The sequence below is a fragment of the Myotis myotis genome, unplaced genomic scaffold (assembly GCF_014108235.1).
Source record: "Myotis myotis isolate mMyoMyo1 unplaced genomic scaffold, mMyoMyo1.p scaffold_m19_p_13, whole genome shotgun sequence".
In the NCBI taxonomy this organism is placed as follows: domain Eukaryota; kingdom Metazoa; phylum Chordata; class Mammalia; order Chiroptera; family Vespertilionidae; genus Myotis; species Myotis myotis.
Genome location: NW_023416317.1, coordinates 54,845,627 through 54,873,184, shown reverse-complemented (window position 1 = coordinate 54,873,184; position 27,558 = coordinate 54,845,627). Strand labels below are relative to the sequence as shown.

The following is a 27,558-nucleotide window of genomic DNA, read 5'->3' as shown; positions in this document are numbered from 1 at the left end:
TGTGCTCCAATTAGGGGTCATTCTTCAAGCGGGATTTTGATGGCTGCCCTCTGTTTCGGGTCTGGTTAGATCTTTGCTTCTTTCTTAAACCCATGTAATGTGGCCCTCCACCCCCACCATCTCCCACCTCACAATTTCTAATTTCTGTTCAGAAAAACACCTGCCTCATTAAGAAGGCGTGGACAGCATTCCCCCTGGGCCCAGAGGCGCTCTGGGGTTCCCTACGGATGACACTGTCCCCCCAGCTGGTGCCGGGAGGGGGACCGCCAGCCAGAACAGAGCGACGTGCGGCGGGCACCGGGCGGGCGCTACTCACCTCCGGAGTGGGCGGGCGGCCCGCACAGCAGCACCATGCCCTGGCCCTGGCGGACAGACACCGTGCTCCTTGCTCTTGTCTGAAAGTTCTCGAGATCTGGGGGGAGAAAGAGAAGAAAGGGTTTCACACGTTAGTCCCAGATGCCAGGGGAGCGGCCAGGCTTCCAAGGGGAAGGCCTGCCGAAACCCAGCCTCAGGCGCCTGCACGGGTGGGGGGGGGGGGGGCGCGCGCGGGGGGATCGGTGAGCCTCTCCTCAGGGACGCTGTCCTGTCCCCCGATTCCACGTCCACACCACAGGGCAGCCCCTCATCACAGGGGCCCAGTTAGATGCAAAGCACGTAACATGAAATGAGAACTTTAAAATATATATATTTTTATTGATTTCAGAGGAGAATGAAGAGGGAGAGAGAAAGATCAGTGATGAGAGAGAATCATGATCGGCTGCCTCCTGCACGCCCCCTGCTGGGGATCGAGCCCGCAACCCGGGCCTGTGCCCTGACCAGGAATGTTCATAAGGCGACACTGGGCCACTGAGCCACCCCCGCCGGGCTCCTTGTGGATTCTGGATGTGCATGAGGTGCTGTCCAAGGCTCCGTGTGAGAGGACGCGCCCTCTCTCCGGGAGGCCCCGTCTGGTGGAGAGAGAAGGTACTACAAGCCCCCAAATCGCAGTTGGAGTCACTCAATGACCAGTCGCCACTAAAAATGAGTTAATGTAAGAAATATGATGAAGTAACATTATTGTTTAATAAATGGTTTTTATTCCATCCGCTTAAATGTAAATTGTCTCAAGGAGTGTTGAAGTGCCTTTCGTTTTTGTGGTCTGAGCTACTTGATGCAATGCCCTCCTCTCAGATTTGAGGTGGGTTCCCAGCCAGGTGTGTCCCGGGGGGGGCGGGGGGGGGCGGGACAGTGACACTGTTTCTGCCACGCTGGCCTTTTGGGCGGGCATTTCAGGAAGATGACCTCCAGCGAGCGACCCTAACCACAGTGGCCTGAGTTAGGTCTGATTAATGCCCCCATTTGACAGACTGGAAGAGTGGGGTCCCAGGGCACCTATTAGAGGCTGTGTGGTGAGTGATGGAGCGGACGCAGGCACGGCAGCTACACAGGGGGCGCCTCCACACGCGGGCGGGCACAGCGGCAGTTCAGGATATTAAAAGATCTACACACACACAGGCTTTACCACTGCTTCTTTCGGATTTCAGCACCTTTTAAGGTCAGACATTATTGTTTTCACGACCAAAGTATTTATAAGAATCTCACTGAACGTCGTCTGGTTGCCGCAGGGACTCAGCAGTTTTGGTGGCAGGACTGACAGGTACCACCTCATCCCAGGAGCCGGGAGACCCTGAGAGCTGAGGACACGCCCATTCTCAGCGCAAAGCCAAACAGGACTGTCATTGGAATTCCACTTCTGACGTAATAACCTACTTTTTAGTCAATGAGCACCAGGGGGGCCAGGGCATGAGCTTTTTTCTTCTTTAAGGAAACAATTTCAGAAGGCTTCAACAGGAGATGAAACCAGGGATTTTAAAAACGTGGTTACAGCGTGAATCGTGTAAACCATTATCCCTCAGAGCGACACTGAATAAGTCTGAATTGTCATTTCCGCACTCGGGGTCTTCGAACAAGTTATCTGCTTCTGCACAGATCTCCAGAGTCGCATGAAACCTGAGGAGCTGCGAGATAACAGAGACCACGTCTTATCCAGGCAAAATCCACCATGGCGCTGACTGGGGGAAAAGCACTGAAAAACGGGGGAGAAAATGAGAAATATCTGCCATGATTTTTAAAAATATGTTTTTATTGATTTCAGAGAGAAAGGGAGAGGGAGAGAAAGAGAGAGAAACATCAATGATGAGAGAGAATCATCAATCAGCTGCCTCCTGGACACCCCACACTGGGGATGGAGCTCGCAACCTGGGCCTGTGCCCTGACCTGGAATCGAACCGTGACCTCCTGGATCATAGGTCGATGCTCAACCACGGAGCCACGCCGGCTGGGCTGGGCCGTGATTTTGAACAGTTCTGTTGAGCTTAAAAAATGGATTCCGGATTCTTCCATTTTAAATTTTAAATCCACTCTGTTCTACAAGATGTGGGTCGCCAGAATCTATCACATTAATCTGGTATTTGAGGAAATATTTAGACACATTTCTCAGTTAATTGAAATAGATTCCAGATGGCAGAGCCTACCTACACCGGGACCAGGGAGACGCATTAGGACAGATCTGTCTCAAAATCCTCTCTGCTGGGTTCTGGGCCTGCTGCTGACCTTGGGCAGGGCTTTCTTCCCTCCTAAACGAGAATACGTGTGCTTTGTTTTAAAATAAGACGGACGGGGAAAGATTACATGAGATAATATGTGAAGCCTGGCTGGTATGGCTCAGTGGTTGAGCGTTGGCCCGTGCACCAAGAGGTCCCGGATCAATTCCCGATCAGGGCACATGCCCGGGTTGTGGGCTTGATCCCTAGTAAGGGGCATGCAAGAGGCAGCTGACCAATGATGTTTCTCTCTCTCCCTCCCTCTCTCTCTCTATAAAAAAAAAAATCAATAAAAACATATTTTAAAAAATATTTGAAAAACAGACGTTTCAGGCTACAAGGTTGCTGCTCAACGTCTAATTGTCCCGCTCACTGAGGGAGGCGGGACACCGTGCCCAATTACATGCCAATCCTATTTAAAAAGGGCTCCAACGAGCCAGAGCCAGGTGCTCCAGAGAGGGCTGCATGTGCTAATGCCTGGACACCGGAGCCAGGCACAGGCTCAGGGAAAGGCCGCCTGCCCAAAGGCGGTCCCAGCAGCTGTAACTCCCCACCCGATGCTGGCCGCTCCCCACAGTCTCCCGATCACAGAACGCCGTGTGTGAGCGGGTATTTCTGGAAGCTGGTGCACCAGGCCAGGCCTTTCCCAGCGATTCCCACACATTTTTAAATAGAGAGTCGCTTGGTGTCCGCAGCCTCGGTATGGGGGTGCTCAGCAGGAATGCGCCTGGGGGCGGAGAACAGGTGCCCACACGGCGCTGGCACTGGGGCCACAGCGCCAGCGGCAACAACAGCCGGACTCGCAACATGGGCTGAGGTCAGGCCGGTGCCAAGTCTTTTCCTGCAGATCCCCCACCTGCAGGCGACTTAGCCTCCGCTCAGAGAGGCTCTTCCCGCAGCGAGGGCGCGGCCAGGTCCCCAGCCCCCCCCCCCCCTCCAGAGCCCCAGGCTCAGGACCTGGGACCGAGCGCTTCTGCTGATTCAGGGGGGCAGGGGAAAAGGGCACTCCCCCGCCTTGCTCCACACACGGGAGGCAGAGGACACGTTTCTCCGCGTGAACTTACGCTCTTCAGGGAATATGTGAGACCATGCATGTTACTGTGCAGGTGCGAAGAGCCGCCCCCCGCCCCCGCCCGCCCCTTGCGAGGCTGTCATTCCTCTGCCTTCCCTCCCCGTGAGGAGCAGAGGGTGCGGCTGGACAAGGAGACGACATGGGAGCGTCTCTGTGAGGAAGCGGAACCGCTGAGTGGTTCGGGGACGGCTGAGCGGGTCCACCGGGGCTCGTCCCCCACGCTCTGTGCAGTAGCAACGGAGGGCACGGTTGGATAAGCAAGTGATGGGTATGCGGATGGGAATTAATACCCGCCCCGAGGCGTCTCACAGCGGCTTTGCATGTGGCCCACTGACATGTGATGTTCGGACTAAAAAAGGAAATGGCTCGCCTTGCCCTGTTGCTCAGCGGTGAGCGCGTTGGCCCATGCCCTACAGGGTCAAGGGTTCGATTCCAGGTCCAGGGCATGTACCTGGGCTGCAGGTTCCAGCCCCGTTCAGAGCATGAGTGGGAGGCAACCAATTGGTGTGTTGGTGTTTCTCTTGCATTGGTGTTTCTCTCTCTCTCTTTTTCTCTCTTCCCCTCCCTACCTCCTTTCTACTCTCTCTAGAAAAACAATGGAAAAATATATCCTCAGGTGAGGATTAACTAACTAACTGGCTCTAATTTTTGGTGTTCATTTCACCCATCAGCATTTTACATACATTTCCCCCAGAAATCACATGCCAAGGATTGCACGTGTTTGTGGCAAATGTGTTTTCCTATCTTTTTTTCCTGTGGAAACCACTGTCGTCTATTCTCCCGTGGGAAGTAATACCAGAGTTTTTATTTAAATGAGATTGGAAAATCAGCTCTAATCCTCAGAGTGTGTGGCTCACGGATAACACAGAGGAAGGTTTAGCAGCTCAACTCCTGAGGGAGACAAGTGCACAGATGTCTGAAGGCTGCAATATGTGATAAATAATTTTTAAAGACTCTTCATATATGAAAACACCTGAATGCAGACCGCAGAGAATGCCAGAGAGGCGGGGGGGGACCACATTTTCTGTCTGGAATGTTATTAAATGTTCGCAGCTGAGGAAGGGGTAGCTTGCAATAAACACCTGGGTGTCGTCTAGAGAAAACAGAAGCGTGAGGGGCCAAGAAAATTTCTGAGAAGCGGTAACAGTGGATAAAAGAGTGACTTACTTATCATCACGGAGGGAGCTCCCATCTCGCAGAAGAGCAGCAGGCCCCTCGGGCAGGACCACCCGAAGAGGATGGGTAGTTACTGTTAAGATGGCCAGGGAAGCTCAGCCGGTGCGGCTCAGTGGTTGGGCATGACCTATGAACCAGGAAGTCACGTTTCGAATCACCCACAGGGCACGTGCCCGGGCTGTGGGCTCCATCCTCAGTAGGGGGCGTGATCAATGATTCTCTCTCATCATTGATGTTTCTATCTCTCTCTCCTTCTCCCTCTCTGAGATAAATAAAAAAATACACGTTGTTTTTTGTTTTGTTTTGTTTTGTTTTTTTAAAAGCTGGCCAGGGAAGGGAGAAGAAAAGAGGAAACAGGATGCGAAGCAAAAGCCTATGGCCCTGCTAAAAATCTGACATTAAATACCCCAATTTGTTTAAAGTAAGCGACCCAAATCTGATGCTAGCTGGTGGTTTGACATTGAAAAGAAAGGCAAGTTCATGCCTGGAGATATTTGCATACCAAAGAGCCTTATTACTATTCCTACGTTAATCTACATGGACTTACAAATGACTGGGTCACAGAAACGGCTCATGACCTTGGCCGTTCACGGTCCCCTCTGCCAAGGCGTTGGACGCCACCGGAATTCCCGGGAGCACTTACTTCCAAGTGGACAGGCCGGCGTGGGCGCTCTCCAGGGTGCTGACCCTCCCCCAGCGATGCCCAGATCTCCGCCCTCTTTACTCAGCACAGATACACTCCCCGCTTCCAGAACCGCTTTGGAGGTATCCAGGCGCCTTTTCAAAACCACCCAGGGCTGCGACGACACCACCTCACTCTTGTCATTCGCCGTGAAGGGGACCATTCATTCAATCGGAACGCTTCCTCGTAGCGAGTACATAAGAGCAGCATACATTACTTGGAAGTAAGTTTTGATCAACCCAAAAAGAGACGAAGGGAAAATTTAATCTCTGAAGTAATGGGGAAGGAAAGCAGGGCCGAGGCGGTTGGAGAACGAATTAATGACTGATGTTTATTCATAGGTGATTCTCACTCACTATTCTCTCTGCGCAGGAGGCCTGGAAGGGGAGCGGAGAACAGCGGGAGGGAGGCCAGGTGTGCAGAGACGGCGGACGAATCTGCCGGGTCAGCGCTCCTGCATTTAGCAAAGCGGAGGGGGCGAGGGGCTCCCTGTGTCTCCCGTTCACATTACTCCACACTTTTCCTTCCAGCAACAAGCTGAGGCGAGAACTCAGAATAGCAGCACCTCCATGAAGGAGGCTTCGGAGGCTGCTCTGGGAATTCAATCCTTTTGTAAACATTAACTCCCATTTTCCATGTGTCCGGCCATGTACTGCTCACAACCACCCTAGAGGTAAGTCTTGTCACTCATCTCTTTGTCTGGAAGGAAACACTCCACGCCCCGGAGCCCGGGTCCTGCTGACCCAGCAGCCCACACCCTCCCCGTCTATTCGACACGGATTCACATCCTACACACAACACCACACGTGCCTTGTCTGACCATCTGAGACGCTCACTGTTCGCCCCTCTCCTCCCACCCGGAACCCTGCCCCCGGGAACACAAACAGGACACCACGTCCTGCCACGGGCATGGCAGGTCCCTGCCAGCAGGGCTGTCCGAGCTCATCGGTGATACACTCCTGTGGGCTGTGCTCTCCCACTGAGAATTCTAACCCCTGAGGGACTGATGGTCACTGCGGTTCGACAGAAACACGCGATTCTTCACTGTGAACACTGCCTGCGCAGCCTCTGCCCTCTGAAGATGGAAACTCGCTGTAATTCATTGCAGCGTCCCCCTAAGAAGGGGGCAGCCCTGGGGGCAGAGCAGACCTATTCGAGCTGCACCAGAAAAAACGTTCCCTGAAGCGACGCTGAAAAGGCACGGGTCGAGGGGTCATCATAAAGTCAGCGACCTACAGGAAAAGGCCAGGAAGCGTAACAGGACAGGGAGATGCCTGGGCCACAGATGGAGGCCACAAACCCGTCAGCCGTGCTGTTGGTCAGGGAAACCCGCCTTAAAGTGAAAGAAACCGCTTTGTCGTCAGCATTCTCACTGCATTCCTTTTCTTTGGCTCGTCTTCCCGGCCGGAGCCTGGGGCTCGCGGCTCACTGTGTGGTCTGCCCACCCGTGTGGGCGAGATCTTGAACATACACGGGCAGTTTCTCACGTCCTGTGCTGAACGGAAACCAGGTAGAGGCTCCTGGAGTTAAACTTTTGATTTTTTATTTGAAGATTTTTTTATTGATTTAGAGAGAGAGAGAGGGAGAGATGAGAGAGAGATGAGAGTGAAACACCGACTGGCTGCCCCTTGCACACCCCCGACTGGGGATCACGCTGGCGACCTGGGCATGTGCCAGACCGGGAACTGATTCGTGACCCCGCAGTGCGTGGGACACGCCCAACCACCGAGCCCTTGGCCAGGGCTGCCCTCGCTCTTCATTGCGGTGCCTGGGATGCTGGCTGCTGAGCTGGCTGCACACGGGTTACAGTTTTTTAAGGGCATGAAACCGAAGCTCTGTCTGGATGAAATTCCCAGATGACGAGCAGCTGTTATTTATGCTCCATTTAAGTTGTTTGGGCAACTTCAACCATATATTTTTATCTCATTTAATTGCAGTTTTGAAAATAAAGCCACCATCAGACAGGCGTGCAGGCGACGTGTTCTCTCATTATCCACTTAGACTTCCCGGGGCGCTGTCTCACCGGGCCCGTCACACGGAGAGGAGTCGGAGGAAAGGCTGAGACATGGCGCACCTGCCGCCTTCTGGGAGTGTCACCGCGCCCCTTGCTGGTATTTAGTTAGTTATTTATTTAAAAATCATCCCACAAAGGAGGGCTTTCTTCTTCTTTTCTTAAGAAATATACTTTTACTGATTTCAGAAAGGAAGGGAGAGGGAGAGAGAAACATCAATGATGAGAGAGAATCAGTGATTGGCTGCCTCCCGCATGCCCCACACTGGGGATGGAGCCCACAACCTGCGCATGTGCCCTGAGGGGGAATGGAACCCTGACCTCCTGGTTCATAGGCCGCCGCTCAACCATTGAGCCACACTGGCTGGGCAAGCCCCTTGCTTTCTTTCTTTCTTTCTTTCTTTTTTTTTTTTTTAAATATATTTTACTGATTTTTTACAGAGAGGAAGAGAGAGAGATAGTTAGAAACATCGATGGGAGAGAAACATCGATCAGCCGCCTCCTGCACATCTCCCACTGGGGATGTGCCCGCAACCCAGGTACATGCCCTTGACCGGAATCGAACCTGGGACCCCTCAGTCCGCAGGCCGACACTCTATCCACTGAGCCAAACCGGTTTCGGCAGCCCCTTGCTTTCAAACACAACCACAGGTACCGGAGAACCGGTGCAGACCCATTCCATACGCGGATGCGCCGCGCGGAGCACAGGCTACGCCGTCCCCTTTAGGCCGGGATATAGCAGGGAAAGAGGAGAGCCCCTCTCCTCTGTGAGCGAAAGGAGGTGAAATGACCTACAGAGTGCACACTCACACGCAGTGTCTCCGACAGGGTAACTGCTCGGGGAATAAGTTATGGAAACAGGACAGCGAGTGTCGGCCTGGGACCTTTCGAAGAGGAAACTCATATACAAGGAGGACCTCCTCCCTCCCCACAGGCTCCGCTCCGGCCCTGCTGGGACGCCCAGAGGTGCTCAGTCCCCAGTGACACGCAGTCCCCAGTGAGGCTGGTGCTTTCTTATTAACAACGGAGGCTGGAGTCTCATTAGCTCATGGGACACCCGAGGAAACGAGCAAACAAGTGCCTTATTCTTGCCTCTGAAAGTTTAGGCCCGTTTCCCGCCAAACACAAACTTCTACATACCGGAGGCAACGGGAGAGACGGCTAAGTGGGCGTATACATGTTCCGGGATCCCTAAAGGAAGACAATTACATGCACAGGCGTGTGAGACAGAGTGCTGCCCCAGAAATCGAGCAGAGCCACAGGGTTTCACAGCTGGGAAGATGTTACTCAGTCAGTGCAGCCGCGTAACAAACACCCCAGAGCCGGGGAGGTTCAACGACAAACACTCACTTCCCCGTGTGGATGCTGAGGAGTCTGAGGTCAGGGGCTGCACCTCTCACGTCTGGGAGGAGCTGCTGACTCCTCCTGTGCCCCCCTGGCGGAGAGCGGGGGAGAGGGAGCTCTCCAAGGCTCTGCTCCTAAGGCACAGATCCCCTCACGACCCACCTACCTCCCTAAGCCCCACCTCCTACCCCAGTGATGGGGAACCTTTTGAGCTCGGCGTGTCAGCATTTTGAAAAACCCTAACTTAACTCTGGTGCCGTGTCACATATAGAAATTTTTATTTTATATATTTAAATGCCATTTAACAAAGAAAAATCAACCAAAAAAATGAGTTCATGTGTCACCTCTGACACGCGTGTCATAGGTTCACCATCACTGTCCTAGACCATCATATGAATTTCAACATATTGGTTTGGGGGGGACACAGACCTTCAGGACACAACACCACCCTTTCTTCGGCCAGAGCCCCCTCCTCTCCTTCTCCCCGCCAGTCATTCCTGGCGTTGTGTGTGGTAGACGCCGCTGAGAAGATGAAGTGATCAAACATGGCTCCTGAGCTCAGGAAGCCGCCAGTGCGGATCCGACAGGCGTGTAACCGACTCTGCCGCGAGGTGCGGGTGCGGGAAGTGGGCGGTGCTGCATGGTGGCTGGGAGCAGGTCCCAGAGAAGAGGAAAGGAAGCTGGTGTTGCCGGGGCGACTCACCCAGCCAGCTTTCCATGTGCACAGACCATGCACCGGGTGCACGGGATGCAGGATTTGGATCTTGGTTCTAGTTTTTGTCATCACCCTTCCCACGACCTGGTTCCTCCCCGTCTCAGCCCCTGGGATTGGCGTTTGCTTTCCACGGGGGAAATCTTGCTCAATAGCGATTCTTTAAAAATGTTTTGTGGGCCAGGCTGGCGTGGCTCAGTGGTTGAGCATCAACCTATGAACCAGGAGGTCACGGTTCGATTCCTCGTTGGGGCACATGCCCAGGTTGCAGGCCCGATTCCCAGTGGGAGGGCGTGCAGGAGGCAGCTGATCCATGATTTTCTCTCATCACTAATGTTTCTGTCTCTCCCCCCTTCTCTCTTCCTCTCTAAAATCAATAAAGATAAAAAAATTTAAAAATGTTTGGTGGTGACGCTGCAAAAGGTGAAACCCTCTGTTGCCTAAGAGGGTGACAGTTCATTCTGCAGAAAACACCACAGGAAAGCCCTCGTTCGACTCTAGTGAGCCCGGCGTTTCCTCAACTTCGAGGACGGTGCCCTTCAGAGGAGCCCGACGGACTCCCTGCAGGACCGGGGCCACCCTGCGGGCAGCAGGGACCCTGCGGGAGTCTGGTGTGGAGGGGACGCACCGGCCTGTGGAAAGGAAACTCTAAGATGGTGCGGAGCCAGGACTTTGGGGTGCAGCAAGAGAAGAGGATGAAGCTAAAAAGAAGAGCAAAGCTATTTGCCACCCTCCATCTAACCTCTCTCCCAGGAACTGGAAGGAACACGAGACCTTCTGTGAGGACGTGAGGCACGAGCATCCCTTACACAGTCTCCAAGAAAGGAGCCAAGAGGCCACAGGAGGTGGGGGCACTTACTCATTCTCCTCTGGCGCTGCGGAGCAGCCCAAATTAGATTTCATTGAATTAATGTAGCAACGAGAGAACTTGGGGTATATTTAGCTTGTGTATTAAGTATGGGTTTTATTTTTAGATTCCCGTCTTTCATTTGCATGCGTGATTTTTTTTCTCTCAGAGAAATAAGGGCGCATTAAAAACCACACTATGGAATTAACAGGGATATTGAAAAGTGGATTTAATCAAGTGGTATTTTTAGGTCAGGGGACGCCCAGAGATTCGGCCTGATTGGCTTCCAGAAACTTCAAGTTCACGGCAGCCATGCCCATGAGTTCTTCAACTTTCCACATTCCCTTCCTAGACAGCCTTCAGAGAAAATCCACGAAGAGGTGTCTCCCAATAGTTCTATTTCTGTAAGAACTGCAATGATAGAGAAACCTTCCAGGTTTGGTTTGTTCAAGGTAAGGGGACCCTGTTTAAGTCCCTGTTTTGTGTGTATGTGTGTGTGTGTGTGTGTGTGTGTCCAAAACCAAGTGCATAACCTCATTGAGATGCACTTGGATTTAATTTAAAAGAAAACAAATACCGACTTAACTTCCCTCGTGTCAGGAGAGCCTCCAGCCACAGTTCTCAGAACTACGCAGCCTGCTCTCCCCCACTGCTTCTGAGATTCACAGCGGGAGCAGAAAAGCATCTTTAAAAGTCTGAGGCGGAGGCGTCTACATGCTCTGCAGTAATGAACACATAAAAATTAAGTGCAATAAAAAAGATGTCTTACCCGCATCACATTTTACATACATCTAATTCATGTTTGCGTTGATTGTACCCACTTTCTGTGTTTTAATAGGAAACAAATCTGAATGCACATCTGGCCCCCCGTTTGTTTAAGCTGAGACTGTCCCTCAGATGTTCAGGGCGCAGGGATCTCCCCGGCGACAGGTAGCTTACAACCCAGCAGGGAGGACAGACTCAAGGGAGCAGCCCAGTCCAATCGCATTTGAATTTTATTATTAAACCAAAGGAAGAGCACCTACTGCTTCTGCACATTGGTGCTGGCCAGTGCTCATGATCACAAAGCCTTTGTCTACTTCCTGGGCAGAATCTGCTTCAAAGATACCATCACTTGCTTTGGAACAGAAGGATTAGGGATAGGAATAGGGTTAGGGTTAGGATTAGGATTAGGGGTAGGGTTAGGGTTAGGGATAGGGTTAGGGTTAGGGCTAGTGTTAGGATTAGGATTAGGGTTAGGGATAGGGATAGGGTTAAGGATAGGATTAGGGTTAGGGATAGGGATAGGGATAGGGTTAGGGATAGGGATAGGGTTAGTGTTAGGATTAGGATTGGGGTTAGGGATAGGGCTAAGGATAGGGTTAGGGTGAGTGAGTGGCAGGGAGGACCACTCCTGGGCCACCATCTGAACTGCCCGTACAGAAGGCGGACAGGGCTGTGATACACACCAAACTCCCTCTGTTTCACACAGTGCCATCAAGCCATGCGACACTCACTGATGACTTCGGGGACCTAAGATGTGGGCATGGCTCCCCGCAGGTTAAACAGGAAGTTGTCAAGGGGAGCGTCTCTCAGAATGCTGCTCAGTGGGGGACCCAGGGCAGAGCCCACACCTGCCCGCACCGGCACGTGCTTTGTCAGGCTAGACTGGGTCCCCTCCTCTGGCTTTTAAAAATTTTTTTAATTGATTTTTTAAGGAGAGAGGAAGGGAGAGGGAGGGAGAGATAGAAACATTGATGTGAGAGAAACATCGATTGGCTACCTTCTGCACGCTCCCTCCTGGGGATGCAGCCCATAACCCGGGTGTGTGCCCTGACCGGGAATCAAACCAGTGCCCTCTCGGTTCTTGGGTCAATGCTCCACCACTGAGCCATGCCCGCCGGGCTCCTCTGCCTTTTGAACAGGCCGGGAAGGAACTGCTCTGGGAGATTTCTGAGGAAAATAGCCAGCACCGTCCTCGGTGGCTGGGGGTTCGCTTGGCGGAAGGCAGCAGGCGGGCCCCGCTCACCGCTGAGATCGGTTACGGCTCGCTGCCCGGCTCTTTCTGGCTCACGTGGCCACAGATGACCCTTTCGATGGCCCCAACACTGCGGAGGGAGCCAGCCCAGAGAGCCAGGAGCATTTGGAAAATACAAGTCTGATCAGCCCAGGTCCGGATTCTAACTTGGCCACGTGCTGTGTGACTCCCGATAAATAACTTCCTCTGTTTTACCTTGGTTCTCTAATTTTTAAGAGATAATGAGTTTCTCCCCCTAAAGGTAAAGTGAGATTATGCTTGTAAATTGTGTAGCCCGGCATGTGGTAAATGCTACTATTATCTTAATCGTTAATTACACCTTCTCAGAGAAATAGGTCCCTCACTGAAAGCTCCTCTGAGTGGCCGTGAGCCATCTGCGTGTCCTCGTTCTGATGGAGCCAGAATCCTGGGTCGGCTTCAAGATAAAAATTCACCCCTTACTTCACGGCCGATGTTTACCTGCCCAAGCCTCTCCTGGCTTAACTTCCTTTCTTCTCTGCCTCTGGACGTTGCTCTTTGGGACCCGCTGTTTTCTGTGAGAGGGCAACTTCCGAGCGGCATCCACTTGGGCACCTAGCTCGGGGCTAAGCCCTCGAAGGTGTGGTGATTTCACAGCGATGACAGCGGTGCAACGATGATACCGAGACACCGTTCCACACCTTACACGTGTCCCAGCTGTAATCCTCACAGTGCCGGGTGGGGTGGGGTGTTGTTGATGGTGTTATTATTATCAATACGAGTGTTATAATTTAGACGGTGAGGGAACAGACGCAGAGTCAAGACCTGCCCAGAGGCACTCAGCTGTCAGGAGGCGTCACACTGTGTGTCCTGCACAGCCAGGTTCTAGGGACAGGGTCACTCCCCCCAATGGGCCAGCAACTTCTTGGGGGTCCAGAGTCGGTGTCATTGGGACTAAACAGATGCAACATCACACACGGGGAAGGTGCACCTGGTCACGCCCTGGGGAAACTCTTAAAAAATTCAGAGGAAACACAAAGCGGAGGGCAGACAGAACTGATGCTCCATCTCCCTTCCCTGTCCTGTCTCTCAGGGACGGGTGTGCTGGAGTCTGTAGAGACCAATGTCTTCACGTGTTGTGTCATTTTAAAAAAATGTATTTTTATTGATTTCAGACGAAAAGGGAGGGAGGGAGGGAGGGAGGGAGGGAGAGAGAGAGAGAGAGAGAGAGAGAGAGAGAGAGAGAGAGAGAGAGAGAGAAACATCAATTATGAAAGAGAATCATTGATTGGCTGCCTCCTGCACAACCCCTACTGGGAATGAGCCCGCAACCTGGGCATGTGCCCTGACTGGGAATCGAACCGTGGCCTCCTGGTTCATAGGTCGATGCTCAACCACTGAGCCACGCCGGCTGGGCAGTTGTGTCATTTTTAATAAAAATATTTTAATTAAAACTTTTCTTTCAATTGCAGTTGGCATTCAATGTTATTTTGTATTAGTTCCGGTGCCTATGTGCTGTATCTTAACGAAAGACACCGCTTCCTGTCCCTTCTCCAGCAATTACAGAGCCTGCAGCTCCCGGGGGCCCAGAGGGTGCTGCGAGGCTGGTGGTCTAACAGCAGCTCCATGGGACTCACTCAGGGCCTGGCCTCCTAAGGACTATTTCTTAGAGCTTCGAGGATGAATGCCTTCTCATTCAACCTCTCCAACTGAGGTTTTGGAAGGAATGGCCACTGAATTGAGAAAGAAGTTTAAAAGATATAGTGTATTTCCCAGAAGTTTGCAGGGAAGAATTAGCCAGATGTTGATCTTTAAACATCCAAGGCTTCCTCTTGGGGCTCCCAGAATATGTGCGGGTCAGGCCAGGACACTCGCAGGGGCTTGAAGCCCATTCCCGGTCGCACTGTGGCCCTGAGGTCGCGACCCCTTGGACAGCATTTCATAAACTCCAGGGGCTTAGCCTCCACGGGGCAGCAGCACTGCAGCCTCCCGTTCTTTCGTTATGATGCGTGAAAAGCAGACGGATAAGAAGAGCAGGAGGTTATCCTGGGAGCCACAGGGAATGAGCTTTGAGAAGCTTTCAGAGGGGAGCGTTACTGGCTGTGGTCCCCAAACTGAAGCCCGACACCTGTCTCCTGCCCCCCACGTAGTCGTCCTAAAGTCTTAGAGAAACAGCCGGGATGGCTGGGGCTTAAACTCCGCCTCTGTTAGTAAGGAAGACAGCACACCATTGAACCCCTATTCCTCTCTATAAAATGTTTTTTAAACCCCAGACAAGCAGCAGGCAGGAGGAGTCAGTTATATGCGTGTATTTTGAACCCTTTACTGCCATTAGGAAAGCGTTCATTGAAGCACTGTCCGGGGGAGGGGTATGGAAGTGTTTACACAGTGCCCCCCTGCAGATTCTTGGACACAGCTGAGGCCTGACTCACAGTAGGGCATCACTGCTTGCTCTAATCCTTCCCTTTTGTTATGTGTAAAGCGCCTTATATTCAACTTGTTAATGATGAAAAACTTAGAGGAAGCAGCTTATTGTCCCTACACTTTCCAAAGGATGGAAGGCTATGGAAGAATAAAGAATATAAATGGTATTTACTGAACTCAGCAAGTTGGAACTGGCCAGAATTAAGATGAAAAGCATGTCTATTCTTTGGTAGGTTCTGGCAGATACTCTCTTTCAGCTGATCTTGAAGTGGGATTGTAAGGAGTCAGGAGAAATCCCTGGCAAGTGGAATGAGGGGAATGGAGACAAAATAGTTAAGCAAAGCCGGGCAATTAAGATCCTGCGAATACATCCAAGATCACAGCATCCCTGGCCAAGGACACTCAGGAGCAGATGGTTTATACCTCTCCTCCCCAGCCAGAGACTGAGCATCTTAAAACACCCAGGTCAGGGAGAGAGATACCGAGACCCAGCTGATGCCACTAGTGCCAGCCAAACCCTAGAACGGGTAAAATCGGGGGAAGAAATAACAACAACGACGACAAAAAACCCCACACAGTTAAAGCCAGACAAACCCAAGATAAAGCTAAAAACAGTGACGCTGGGCACAGAATAATCCCAAATTCCCCCACAGGCTCATTGTGATGCATCAGTGTATTAAAAGGACACAACTGGGAAGCTGTTGACTATTCTGTTGAGACCCTCCCCGGAGACCTCCCCTAAAAGCCCTGCCTTTAGCAAACAAACAAAACCCCTTAAGACAAAGGACCCCGTGTGCTCCCTCTCTCTCTCGTAAGCACACCTGCCCTGCCTTTGCTCAGCTGCGTCCTTTTGCTTTCTTTCTCTTAAGCTCTAAGGTTCTCCACTCGATTTGCAACCAGGGGAGCAGTGGGTAGTGACAGCTCGTTCTGGGCTACCCTGAGCCTGTCTCTAAGGACTCTCCTTTTGCCTCTGTAATTTGTTTCCTGAGTCCACCCAGCCCAGTGTGGCTCACTCCTGTTACTGTGACGTCCTTTCTTGAGTCTAGGCAGCTCAGTCTAGGGCTAGGCTTTTTCCTAAAGCTATGATCTTGCCTCTTCTATCTTAAGTCCTTCCTTTGTTTCACTGTCCCAGCTTTAATTCATGTTCTCTCAAAATCACGTAGACGCATGTCTTGAATTTTTTCCTACACAAAGTCAAGAACCCACACTTTCCAGACCATGCTGGGGCAGACCCGCTTCGGTCCTGGTCCCTTTCTAATGAAAATCTCATGGAATATTGGTTTCTTTCCTTTTTATTTAAGCTAAGCACTCCATGCATTTCTCTTTCTTTCTCCCTGTCCTACTCATCAGAGAGGTTGGCAGGACTGTATCTAATTTGCCACCTGCTTTCCCGAGTACCTGGTACAGTGTCATATGCTCAGCGGGTACTTACTAGTAATGTAGATCAAACTATTTGACATAACCTGGGCTGGGGATTGCGGGAGATAATTAAAATCAGCAAAGAATCCGAATGTACGAGGCGGGGGCCCTGAAGACGACTATGCGATTCTGTGGGATGAGCAGCACGGCAGCGCTCCCTGCCAGGAAATGAACTTGTGTTATTACGGATCTGACAGGGGTGCTTTTTCACCAGCGTGAGCCCGGGATTGGAGGAGCCTGAGTGCTATGGCGGCAAAGCAAACACTGAAGTGAGAGCCGTTGGCTGGGTTCACTGTGTTGCCTATGAAGACTGATGGAGACCAAAGCGGTGGATGCACCTGTCCCCCTGAGGAGCTCCGGGGCAGCCAGACCTGCTGAAAACTCCATGTTTTTAAGAGAACTCTGAGTCCTGATGATCTTCCGCTGAAACTACTTTTCTTAAGGCCTTCATTCTTAAGCAGAACCCCAATGTGAAACAGGGCACTGCTTCATATGGACACACTGTGGTTGGGGGTCAGAGCCCCTGGGAGATTACAGATGTGTTTCTGGGGGGGAGGGGTCAGGGGAGGGCTTCTCAGGGGCTCACAGCACCAAGTGTCTCACACCAGAAAGGACAAGTGCAGCTGGAACCGGAAATACTTACACACACTCGGGGTCGCCCTGTGGCCCTCGCCATGTGCATGCAGGGCCATTTGTCTCAGCTCATCCTCGCGGACAGCACTCCCATAGGCGGCCCTCCCAGTGTGAGGCCGACCTGCCCCCATTTCCTCTCGGTCACGTGCTGCCCATTCCAGCCGGTGGGATTAGACCTCCCCGTTTCTCTCACATTTGTACCAGTGAGTGTATAATCATAAAGGAGTCGTGGCCAGCTAGCTCTTCAAATAAGTGAATAAATTAACGAGTTATCACACCACCGCTGGATTTCGGTATGGCCTACTGGAAGTCAATATTGCACTGATCTGAAGTAATACACTGCTAATCACCTTCTTAGTCATTTATTTTATGAAGGTTTTACAAATACACTAAGATTGCCCCTCTCTTTAATCTTAGTTGTTAACAATAACAATAAGATTAACCACCTTAACTTGTGTGACAGGTACCTCAAATACATTGTTCCGCTATTTATTCTTCCTGCAATGTTTCAAGCTACATATTATTATGCCCATTCTCCTGAAGGGAGCACCGAGGTTTTGAGGACATTAAAACACATAATTAAAGTTAAAATCTGGATTTGAAGCTTCAAAGTTGGCCACGTCCCCTAAGTCACAGAGCTGCCATCTGAACTCCGGTTAACCTCGCTCCCAAGTTACTACCCTTTTCACCCAGTAGAATGAGTCACAAGACAGCGAAACTGACTTACTAACCAACTGCGAGAAATGAGTATCTGTCCATGCCTCCAGTCATTTCAACAAAGTGATGTCAGTAAAAATCATTACTCCCCTTGCCCCCCACTCAGGTAAAAACAATGCAAACATGGCTCGCTTTCTGAAGGTGCTTCCCTTGTCATTTCACTTAAAACAAGGATCGCAGACTCATCTGAAGGAAATAAACGCCACCATGAGGCATTCAGAGGCTAACGAGGTAACGAGCTGCGATTATAATTGGTTTCTTAGCAACGAATAGCAACAGTGATGAGGTTGATTGTGGCACACCTGTGTGAGGCCGCTTTGCAGCAGTGGGAATCACATGACCGTCCGTAATGGCACAGCCGACGAGTCATTCGCCTTGGCTACTGCCACAGAGAGTGTTCTGGATCTGCCTGGTCAGAGCCCTAAGGCTCTCCCACCACCCGTCAGCTATCCCCATGAGCTCCTCCTCCCGGCACCCCGTTCCACTGCTCCCGCTGCACCAGCGATTCTGGGCATTGAAATCCGTAGAAAAGAATCAGCGCCATAAAACCAGATTCTGTTAATAACGAGGGGAGAGGAGTTCATCACCGTGGTAGTTCCATTTCCTGTCTGAAACGGCATTTATTAAATGCGGCCGCAGCTAGGGGAAATTAAAAACTTTATAACAGATATGAGTGCAAGCGACAGAGATCTTAATGGGCTCAGAGGGCTGCAAACCGGGGAAAGAGCAGTGAGACGGGAGGGCTCTTGGGTCCGAGCACTTGGGAGACTTTCAGGCACAAATTTGCTTTTTAAAAAAAACCTATTTTATTGATTTCAGAGAGGAAGGGAGAGGGATAGAGAGATAGAGAGAATCACTGATTGGCTGCCTCCTGCACACCCCCTACTGGGGGTGTGGTGGGGTGGAGCCCACAACCCAGGCATGTGTCCTTGGCTGGAAGCGAACCTGGGACCCTTTAGTCCACAGGCTGACGCTCTAGCCACTGAGCCAAACCAGCCAGGGTACAAATTTGCTTTTAAAAGATCGTATTGGTGGGTTCCCATTTGAAAAGAGAATTTAATTTGTTTGGCCCGGAGGAATACTGTTTCATTCTCCAAATAGAAAATCTTCATGCAATTATATCATGGTTTTCGCCTATATATCATATAGATGATATGAAATATTTCTAAAAGTTTTTTTTTCCTTAAAACTAGCAGATAGGTACTGTCAGGGAGAAAATCATCACATTACAATACAAAGACATAGTAACAGATTAAATCTGAAAATATGGGATATCCTGCGTCCCCCGGGCCCTGGCCTGGCTCCTGCCTCACACCCAGCGGCGACCGCCCTGCTCCGTGTTCTCACGGACACAGTTTCAGCCAAAAGACAACGCGTCGCCCACACATTTAAAACGAGCCAATTAGCCCCGCCACCTGCCCGCTCACGGCGGCAGCACAGATTTCTGTGGAAATATTAATTATCCAAGAAAAGATGCCCGGCTTAACCTTCCGGACGGCTGACTATGAACCATTTCACATCCGCCCAGGGCAGGGGAGATGATGATGATGCGATTATCGTTCACAGTCCCGGCTCGCCATTCATTCCGGAGGCGCGAGGCCTGCTGGTCGGAGGGAGGAGGCACTTGCGCCGCTTCGCCCTGAGCAGGAAACGGCCGGACGTCCCACGGAGCGAGCCCGAGGCCCCACATCCTCCACCTCCCAGCGCCGCTCTCTGGCCATCGCACCCACATTTCAGCGTTGGAAAACCCCAGTCCAGTGTGACACGTGCATCCAGATGTTTCCCAGCCTCCCATTCGGTTGGCAAACAGCAATGGCGTCACCCCGCCCTGATGCATGACAAGACTTTCAATTCTTCGAGGGCCGCCTGCTTCATGAAGAGCCTGACGGAGCCCCTGCCGAGGGTGGGACCCCGGCCCCAGCTGCCGGCCAGGGGACCCGCATCCCAGGCGGTGCTGCTGGGCGCAGAGATGCGCGTCACAGAGCCCCTGCGAGGAGAAGGGGGGACGATGTCCGGGTCCCGGTCTGGGCCTGGAGGAGAAGCACTTCCAGAAGGAGCCTTCTTTTCTCTTATTTATTTATTTAATCCTCCCCTGAGGAATCTTTTTCCATTGATCTTAGATAGAGAGTGGAAGGGAGGGTGGGGGGGGGGGTTAGAAGAGAGAGAAACTTAGACACGGGAGACACATTCATTGGTTGCCTCCCACGTGCACCCTGACGGGCCCTGAGTATCAAACCTGCAACCCAGGTACATGCCCTTGACGGGGAATCGAACCTGTGACCTTTCAGTCCGAGGGCAGATGCTCTAACCACTGAGCGAAATAGGCCAGGGCTGTTTTTTCCACCTTGAGGTAGTCCATGGACTAATCATTATCTCTATTATCCATCTATGGAATGACTAAATGAGAATTAAAAAAAGGCACCCCAACCACCGCTCACTCAGGCAGGGGAGAGCTCTGTGCAGACCGCCTTTCCCATGAGACACAACTGCCCTGCGCCGCTGAGGCGGACACGGGCCTCTTTTCATAAACGGACCTGGAGACCGCAGCTCAGTAAGAGGCGGCGCGGCCACCCGGATCACCAAGCCCCACGCTCGCCAATCTCCTGATGACCCGGAAATGAAGTCTGGCAAGGTCCTCCCCCCCCCCCCCGCCCCCCGGGTCTATTTCCCTCCCAGAAGGACAGAGCATCCCTCCTGGTCCTGAGCGGATTCTGCACAGCGAGCCCTGCAGCGGCAACACCCTCCAGGCTGCCGTCCTCCTGGCCTGGCGCCCACGAGAGGGACCGACCAGCCTGGCTGCCCAACAACGACGTGCTGAGCAAAGCCGAGCGCTGGGGGTCTCCAGTGGGGTTGACACGGGACAGATGGCTGAGAGAGCGCCCTGTGGAGGAACGCTGCCCTGGGGGGCAGTGGCCTGGGTCCGAGGAAGCCCACTGAGGCCCCTTCGGTCGTGGAATGGGCAGCAATGGCTTCTCCGCAGCTCTGCGAAGAGTGACTAATGGACGTCGCTGGCCCATGTTCCGTGGTCCGCTGGCTTAGTTAACAGTTCAGGACTCCCATGCCTCAGGGGAAATGACTTCTCCTCAAGGGATTTAGGCGATGCCTGGCCTGTACCTGGTGACCGCTCCTGAGAAATGACAAGGGGCCTGGCCGGGCAGATCAGCTGGTTAGAGCATCGCCCCATTTGTCCAAGTTGCCAGTTCCATCCCTGGTGAGGGCACATGCAGGCATCAACCAATGAATGCGTACATAAGTTGAACAGCAAATTGATGTTTCTCTCCCACTCTCCTTCTCTCTCCCTTCCCCCCTCTCTCTAAAATCAATCAATCAATCAATCAATCAATCAAAAGACAAGTATTCTTGTTTGAATGGTTGTTTGAGAACACAGACCTGAGACTGGGGCGTAGGGACACAGGAGCCCTGCCTTGCCTGGGGTGACCCTGTGGATTAGATTGCGAGGCTCCAAATGTGAAGTCATGTAGATCGGCCAGCCCCGAACTTGTCAGCCTTGAATTCTGTATGATGCCCGCAGGCCGATGCTGCCTGTAGGGTGAGTAGGCTAGAGTCTGTGGTTTAGTCTGTGCATCATGCTTTGGACTTTATGATGCTATTAATGGACGCTCCTTTTTAAAAATATATTTTTATTGATTTCAGAGAGGAAGGGAGAGGAAGAGAGAGACAGAAACATCCATGAGGAGAATTATTGATCAGCTTTCTCCTGCACGTCCCTTACTGGGATCGAGCCTGCAACCCGGGCATGTGCCCTGCCCAGGAATCGAACTGTGACCTCCTGGTTCTTAGGTTGATGCTCAACCTCTGAGCCATGCCGGCTGGGCACAACACTTCTTAATTTAAAACTTACTATAAAGCTACAGTGATCAGCTGTGTGGTACTGGCATAAGAGCAGGCATAGAGATCAATGGAATGGAACCAAGAGTCCAAAGATAAACTTACACTTAAGCTGCCTAGAGTGTTAACAAGGGCAAGACCATTCCATGGGGAGAGAACCATCTTTTCAACAAGCGATGCTGAAACAACTTGAATATCCACATGCAAAGGAATGAATTTGAGAAAATTAGAAAAGAGAAAGAAGTTGGATTCCAGCACCAACATACACAACAATTAACTGAATAGGAAACATAGACCCAGACTCAAGATTAAAACACTCTAAGCCTTACTAGAAAACATAGGAGTATGTTTTTGTGACTTCGAGCTATGATTTCTTAGCTCGAATGACACCAACAGCACATGCAATGACAACACTATAAATCAGACTTTGTCAAAATTAAAACCTTCGGCTTCAAATGACATTAACATGAGAGTAAAAAGACAACCTATAGAGTGGGAGAAAATATTTGCAAAGCATATACCTGATCAGGAACTTGCACAGGATATATAAAGAAAACATACCACTCAGCAGTGGAAAGACAATCAACCCAATTTAAAAATAGGCAAAAAGTCTGATTACACATATCTCCAACGAAGATGTTACCAATGGCCAATAAACACATGAAAAGTTGTTCAACATCATGAGCCATCAGTGAAATGCAAACCAAACCTACAATATGAGCCAGGCAGTGTGGCTCAGTTGGTTGGGCATCGTCCCATGCACCAAGAGGGCACGCGTTCGATTCCCAGTCAGGGTGCGTGCGCGCACATGCACACACACACACACACACACACACGCACACACACCATGATACTACTTCGATATCTACTGTGATGGCTACAATAAAAAAGAGAGGCAATAAACAGCTTGGTGAGGGTGTGCAGAAATTGGAGCCCTCACACAGTGTTAGCACATTATAACATGTCACAGACAATTTGGAAAACACTTTGCTCAAAATGTTATACATAGTGTTACCATTTGACCCAGTAATTCCACTCCTAGGAATATAGCCTGAAGAAATAAAAACATATGTCCACATAAAAAAAAATCTGTAAATCAGTGCTCATGGCAGCATTATTCAAAACAGCCCAAAAGTGGGGACAACCCAGATGTCCGACAACTGATGGATGAATAAACAAAATGGTGTTATTTCCACCCAATGGCATATTATTTGGCCATAAGAAGAAATGGAGGATTAACAGATGCTACACCATCGATGAACTTGATAGCATTATGCTAAATGAAATAAACAAGCCACAAAGCCCACATATACATGATTTCATGTCTAGGAAATGTCCAGATGGACAAATGCCTAAGACAGAAAGTGCATTAGTGGTGGCGGGTCTGGGAGGAAGAGGAGTGACTAGTCATGAGGACAGGGTGTATTTTTAAGGTAATGAGAATGTTCTGGAAATTCCCTGGTGGTGATGGTTGCACCACCTTGTGAATATACCGCACACTAACTGAGTTGGACGTCTTAAATTGTTGAATTATCGCATGTGACATCTCTTAATAAAGCTGTTACCAAAAAGAGATGGCATTGACAGTGAGGCTGCACTTCTTTAATGAGATTTTTAGGGAAAAGAGAAACACTATATTTAATACCCATCTTTATTGAAATTGGAGAGTACTTTCCAATTTAAAAAAATATAAAAATAGTGCTTCTCAGTTCAAGGAAATAGAATATTTCAGAGGAAATGTCACCTCCTGGGCTGGTAAAGACCAAGGGAGTTCTGTTTTTCTTCTATTCTTTCCTTGGTTGATTTGGACATTCCTTCAGCTTCATTTATTCCACAAATATTCATCCAGCATTTATTCAGAAATGCCCGCCCTGATGCTAACAGCATTTTAAAAAAGGAGGAGAAAGTGATCATCAGCTGAACTTAAGGAAGTCCATCCGTGGACCCCTCGCATCTTAAGAGTAAACGGGGACTCGTGGCTGAGGCCCAGCTCCCGGCCTGCCGGCGCCGGCGCTGGGGAGGGGTTCGTGCACGACCCGAAGCTGTGACTGTGGGTGCCATAGGCCGGGCAAGTGTCTGGCAGCAAATCGCTACTCTGATCACAGTGTGCACTTTAACTACACACACTGCGGACAGGCTCCTGGGAGCCGTGTCATCCACAAGGGTCAGGGGCCACTTCTGAATGTAATTGCCCATAAAACATCCAATAGAATAATGTAGTTCTCGGAACACATACATGCACACACACAGGCACATGCATACACACAGGCACATGCATACACACACCGGCACAGACACACACACATACATACGCACACAAATGCACATGTGCGTGCGCACACACACACACACACACACACACACACACTCCTTTTCATGATGCCCCCGAATGTGAGATGTAACCGCTGACCCTGCAGCCTGCTCTGTTCTCTAAAGGGATGGCCCGGAGCAGCGGAGTGCAAAGCAGCCCGGCTCTGCATAAACGCATGTCAGCTCGCGGTAAGTGGGCTGCTCAGACCCCCGCCCTCTGTGCCCGGCGCTGATGCTGATGGGGGACCTCGGAGCCTGCCCTCGGTGAAGCGATGTCACAGCAGGAGCGGTAAGGACGCGCAGGGGACCGCGTGGCACTGTCACGGCCACAGGTAGGCCAGGCGCTCTGAGTGCGATAATGGCTGGTTCCCCGGGCTTCAGAGTGCAGACAAAGGGGTCAAATTCAGGGAAAATGACTTAGAAAAAGAAGCCCAGAGAGAGGGACGCAGGGCCAGCAAGCTCCGCTGCTCCTGTCAGATCCTTGCCTGCAGAAGGGGCCGGCCCGCCTGGTCCCAGGAGGCCCGTGGAGAGGCAGGAGGGCGTGCTCGTTATCGCATCGGGTCAGGCTGCACACAGGCCCCCGGTCATGCTCCCAGGACAATGCACAGTGTGACCCATGCCTTTCCCAGGGTCCCCCACTTCCATCAAGGCTTCCTCTCGCCCTGGCTCCCTGGGCTGCTGACCTTGACTGCCGGGGTCCAGCCCCGGGGGTCCAGGGGTTCCCAAAGGTGTGGACGGAGTCGGCGAAGAATGTTTTACACGGAGGCAGCGTTCAGAACTCTCCAGCTCTCTTTAGTCTCCGTGGATCTTCCTGTGCCTGGCTGAGGCCACAGAGAAAGATCCCGAGGCAAGCTGAGCCTTTATTTTATAGTCAGAGGGAAACAAGGTAGTGGTTACCAAAGTTACACTGTTCTTGTGAGTCTCACTTGTTTTTGTTCTTGTGAGTCTCACTTGTTTACCCTGTTCTTGTGAGTTTCACTTGTTTTGACCATGGTTATACTTCCTGCACTTCCTCAGCCCATTAGCTTCCCAGATAAGATCTAGGGAGTATTACAAGGTCAAGCCTAACTATGCTAAGAGGACTGTGCCCTCTAAGCTGGGAACTGTTTGTGACTTTGCCCACAGGTCAGTCCGAGGCTTAACCCTGTATCAGCTCCCTACACTCGACCTCATTCCCGGGTGGTCTCACTTAGCCACAACAGAAGTGGCCAGGAAAGGCCATGTGGGCCTGTGAGTTTCCTGGGATGGAGTAAGCGAGTCACCACATGTTTGGTGGCTTCGAAGGACAGACATTATGCACCCGTTTCATGGCAGCATCATTCATGGCGGCCAAGATATGGAAACCACCAACGTGCCCTGTGACAGAGGACTGGATACAGAAGATGTGGGACAAACACTCAATGGAATACTGCTCAGCCACAAGAAAAGATGAAATACTGCCACTGCAGCAACATGGGTGGACCTGGAGGCTACCATGCTGAGCGAAAGAAGTCAGCCAGAGAAAGCTAAGCACCGTGTGTAACTGGACGGAGATACACCTGACAGGCTAACAGCTACAATTCCCTGTGTCTGCTCAGGAACAGGCTTTGTGGACGGGACCAGGACAACATAAGTAAGACTGATGTTGCACACCTGTGGCTCTCAAAATTATTCGTTAAATCACAATTCGCAATTACCCACGGCCCCAGAACCAACAGCACAGCCGTGCACCACCCAGTCTTCTACCTTCTAAAGTTCCCACTGGACACCAACTGTCCTGATTGCTGTCTTTCTGGTATTATAATATGTGGCGGGAATAATCTATCAAAAGCGTTATTTCAGAAATTCAGCAAGATTTGCTCCGATTTCTTCCAACTATTCAATTCGAAAATTTCACTCTTTTATTGAAGATCAAAGCCCCCCTGATCAATGTTTTCAGTTTTGCCACCCAAATGTTCCTTAGCTGATTGAGTTCTAATTGACCTAAATAATCACACGGAGCTTCTCCAGTCCTCTGCCAACACCGACTGCTCGGAAACAAAACTGCCTCTTGCAGCGGCTCCCTCAGTACATGCCTACAAGCTCGTCAGGGGCGTGGCCAACGGTCGGAACCCCAGCTATTCTGCTTGACTGCACACTTCATTCCTTGGCTATGAAAAATCAACTAGTGATTGTGTATATTTTAAAAAATATATTTTTATTGATTTCATAGAGGAAGGAAGAGGGAGAGAAAGATAGAAACATCCATGATGAGCAAGAATCATTGATCGGCTGCCTCCTGCACGCCCCCCCACTGGGGATCGAGCCCACAACCCAGGCATTTGCCCTTGACAGGAATTGAACCTGGGACCCTTCAGTCTGCAGGCTGATGCTCTATCCTCTGAGCCACACCGGCTAAGGCCTAATTATTGAATATGAAAAGCAATGAATATTTGGCGTTTTCTGTGACTAGAACAATGATGAAGGCCCAGGAACCACGTTGCCAAAAGCCCCAGTGGAATGCGGTACAACATTCCCAATGGGCCACACTTTTCTGGTCTCTGTTGCCATGGCCTCGATCTCCGCCCACTCGGATCGCCGCAATGCCCAGAGGGCACCTGAGATGAGGGCTGGGAAGGGCTTGCTGCAGTGGCCAGGGGAGAGATCTCTTTCAGTGAGTCTGTCTGTGGTGAAAGGAGATATTCTCACCATAAACACTGTGGGCTGCCACGTCGCTGACCAAGCTGACGGACATTAGCCTTAGAATGGAGTGGTTTATTATTAAGACACTTCGTCCTTGTCAATTTACTGCTCAAGGTCACAAAGGCCAGCATGGGTACCTTTTGCACCCAAAAGAGCCCTTTGTGTATCTCCCTCCTTCCTCTCCTTTTCCCACCCTTTCTCTCCTCCATCCCTTTTCCCTGACGCAGGCTCAGGAGATGGACACGCAGTGTACGTGGTGTTCCTGCCTCGTTTCCGCCCGGGCGAGGCACCGGCAGAGATAAGCACAGACGTCAACCCGCCCTGCTTCCCCAGAGCGGCCCCTGCGGGTGGCCACGGTGACACCAGCTCCCGCAGCTGCACAGCCTGGTGAGTGAGTGCTCTGGTTGGGCCTGGTGAGTGTGGAGGGAGTACTTACCTGTGGGTTACAGTCACCCACCACCACCCCCCGAGATGATGAACAGCATCTGACTCTTGTTCTGAAGACCTGAACCGTTAGAAAACAGCCGAACTTCCAGGAAGACGGCCCCGAACAAGGCGTGTGAGGCAAACAGGTGGCAGGCGAGGATGTGGAGTGATGTGGACGATGCTCCTGAGAGCTCTCCCTAGTATTGTGCATCGAAGGTGCCCCTTCTCACACGTGGGGGAGGAATGACGGGGAGTGAGGAAACTTATAATAATATGTCATTCACCGCTTGGGGATGCCGTTTACCATCTCAGTTATTTACCATAAAATTTCAATATCCAGGATGTTTCACAACCTCCTTGCAATAATTTGGGAATTTGCATATTACCTTTTGGAGCAGAAAGAGTGTTATTAATTATTCTCATTATGGAACCTGAGACCAATTATATTAAAATTAGAGTCACAAATGTATGCAAGATTGCAGTACACACCATTACACTTCTGGATGTTAACAGTAAATCAACATTATGACTGCATCCAGGAAGCCTAGAACTAAAAAATCAAAAGAAAAAAAATAGCGATGAATGTACTACATCAAAGGCTGCCAACACATTAAAAAATCTACTCTTGTGTCTACAGAGAAATATATTTTATCAACCACGAAAATCTACGGTTTGAACGTAAGTTCCGTCAGTGAAGTGTAGTTGCAGGTGTCTGAGG

At 51.0% G+C, this 27,558-nt stretch overlaps 1 protein-coding gene across 2 annotated transcripts in view; it reads right to left on the bottom strand.

Moving 5' to 3' along the window:
* CNTN4 (contactin 4) overlaps positions 1–27,558 on the bottom strand; it is a 398,511-nt gene that overhangs the window by 87,488 nt on the left and 283,465 nt on the right. For both annotated transcript variants that reach the window (XM_036333343.1, XM_036333344.1), the window contains exon 6: positions 317–412. In XM_036333343.1, coding sequence (XP_036189236.1) covers positions 317–412 — 96 coding nt within the window. The remainder of the gene's footprint in view (positions 1–316; positions 413–27,558) is intronic.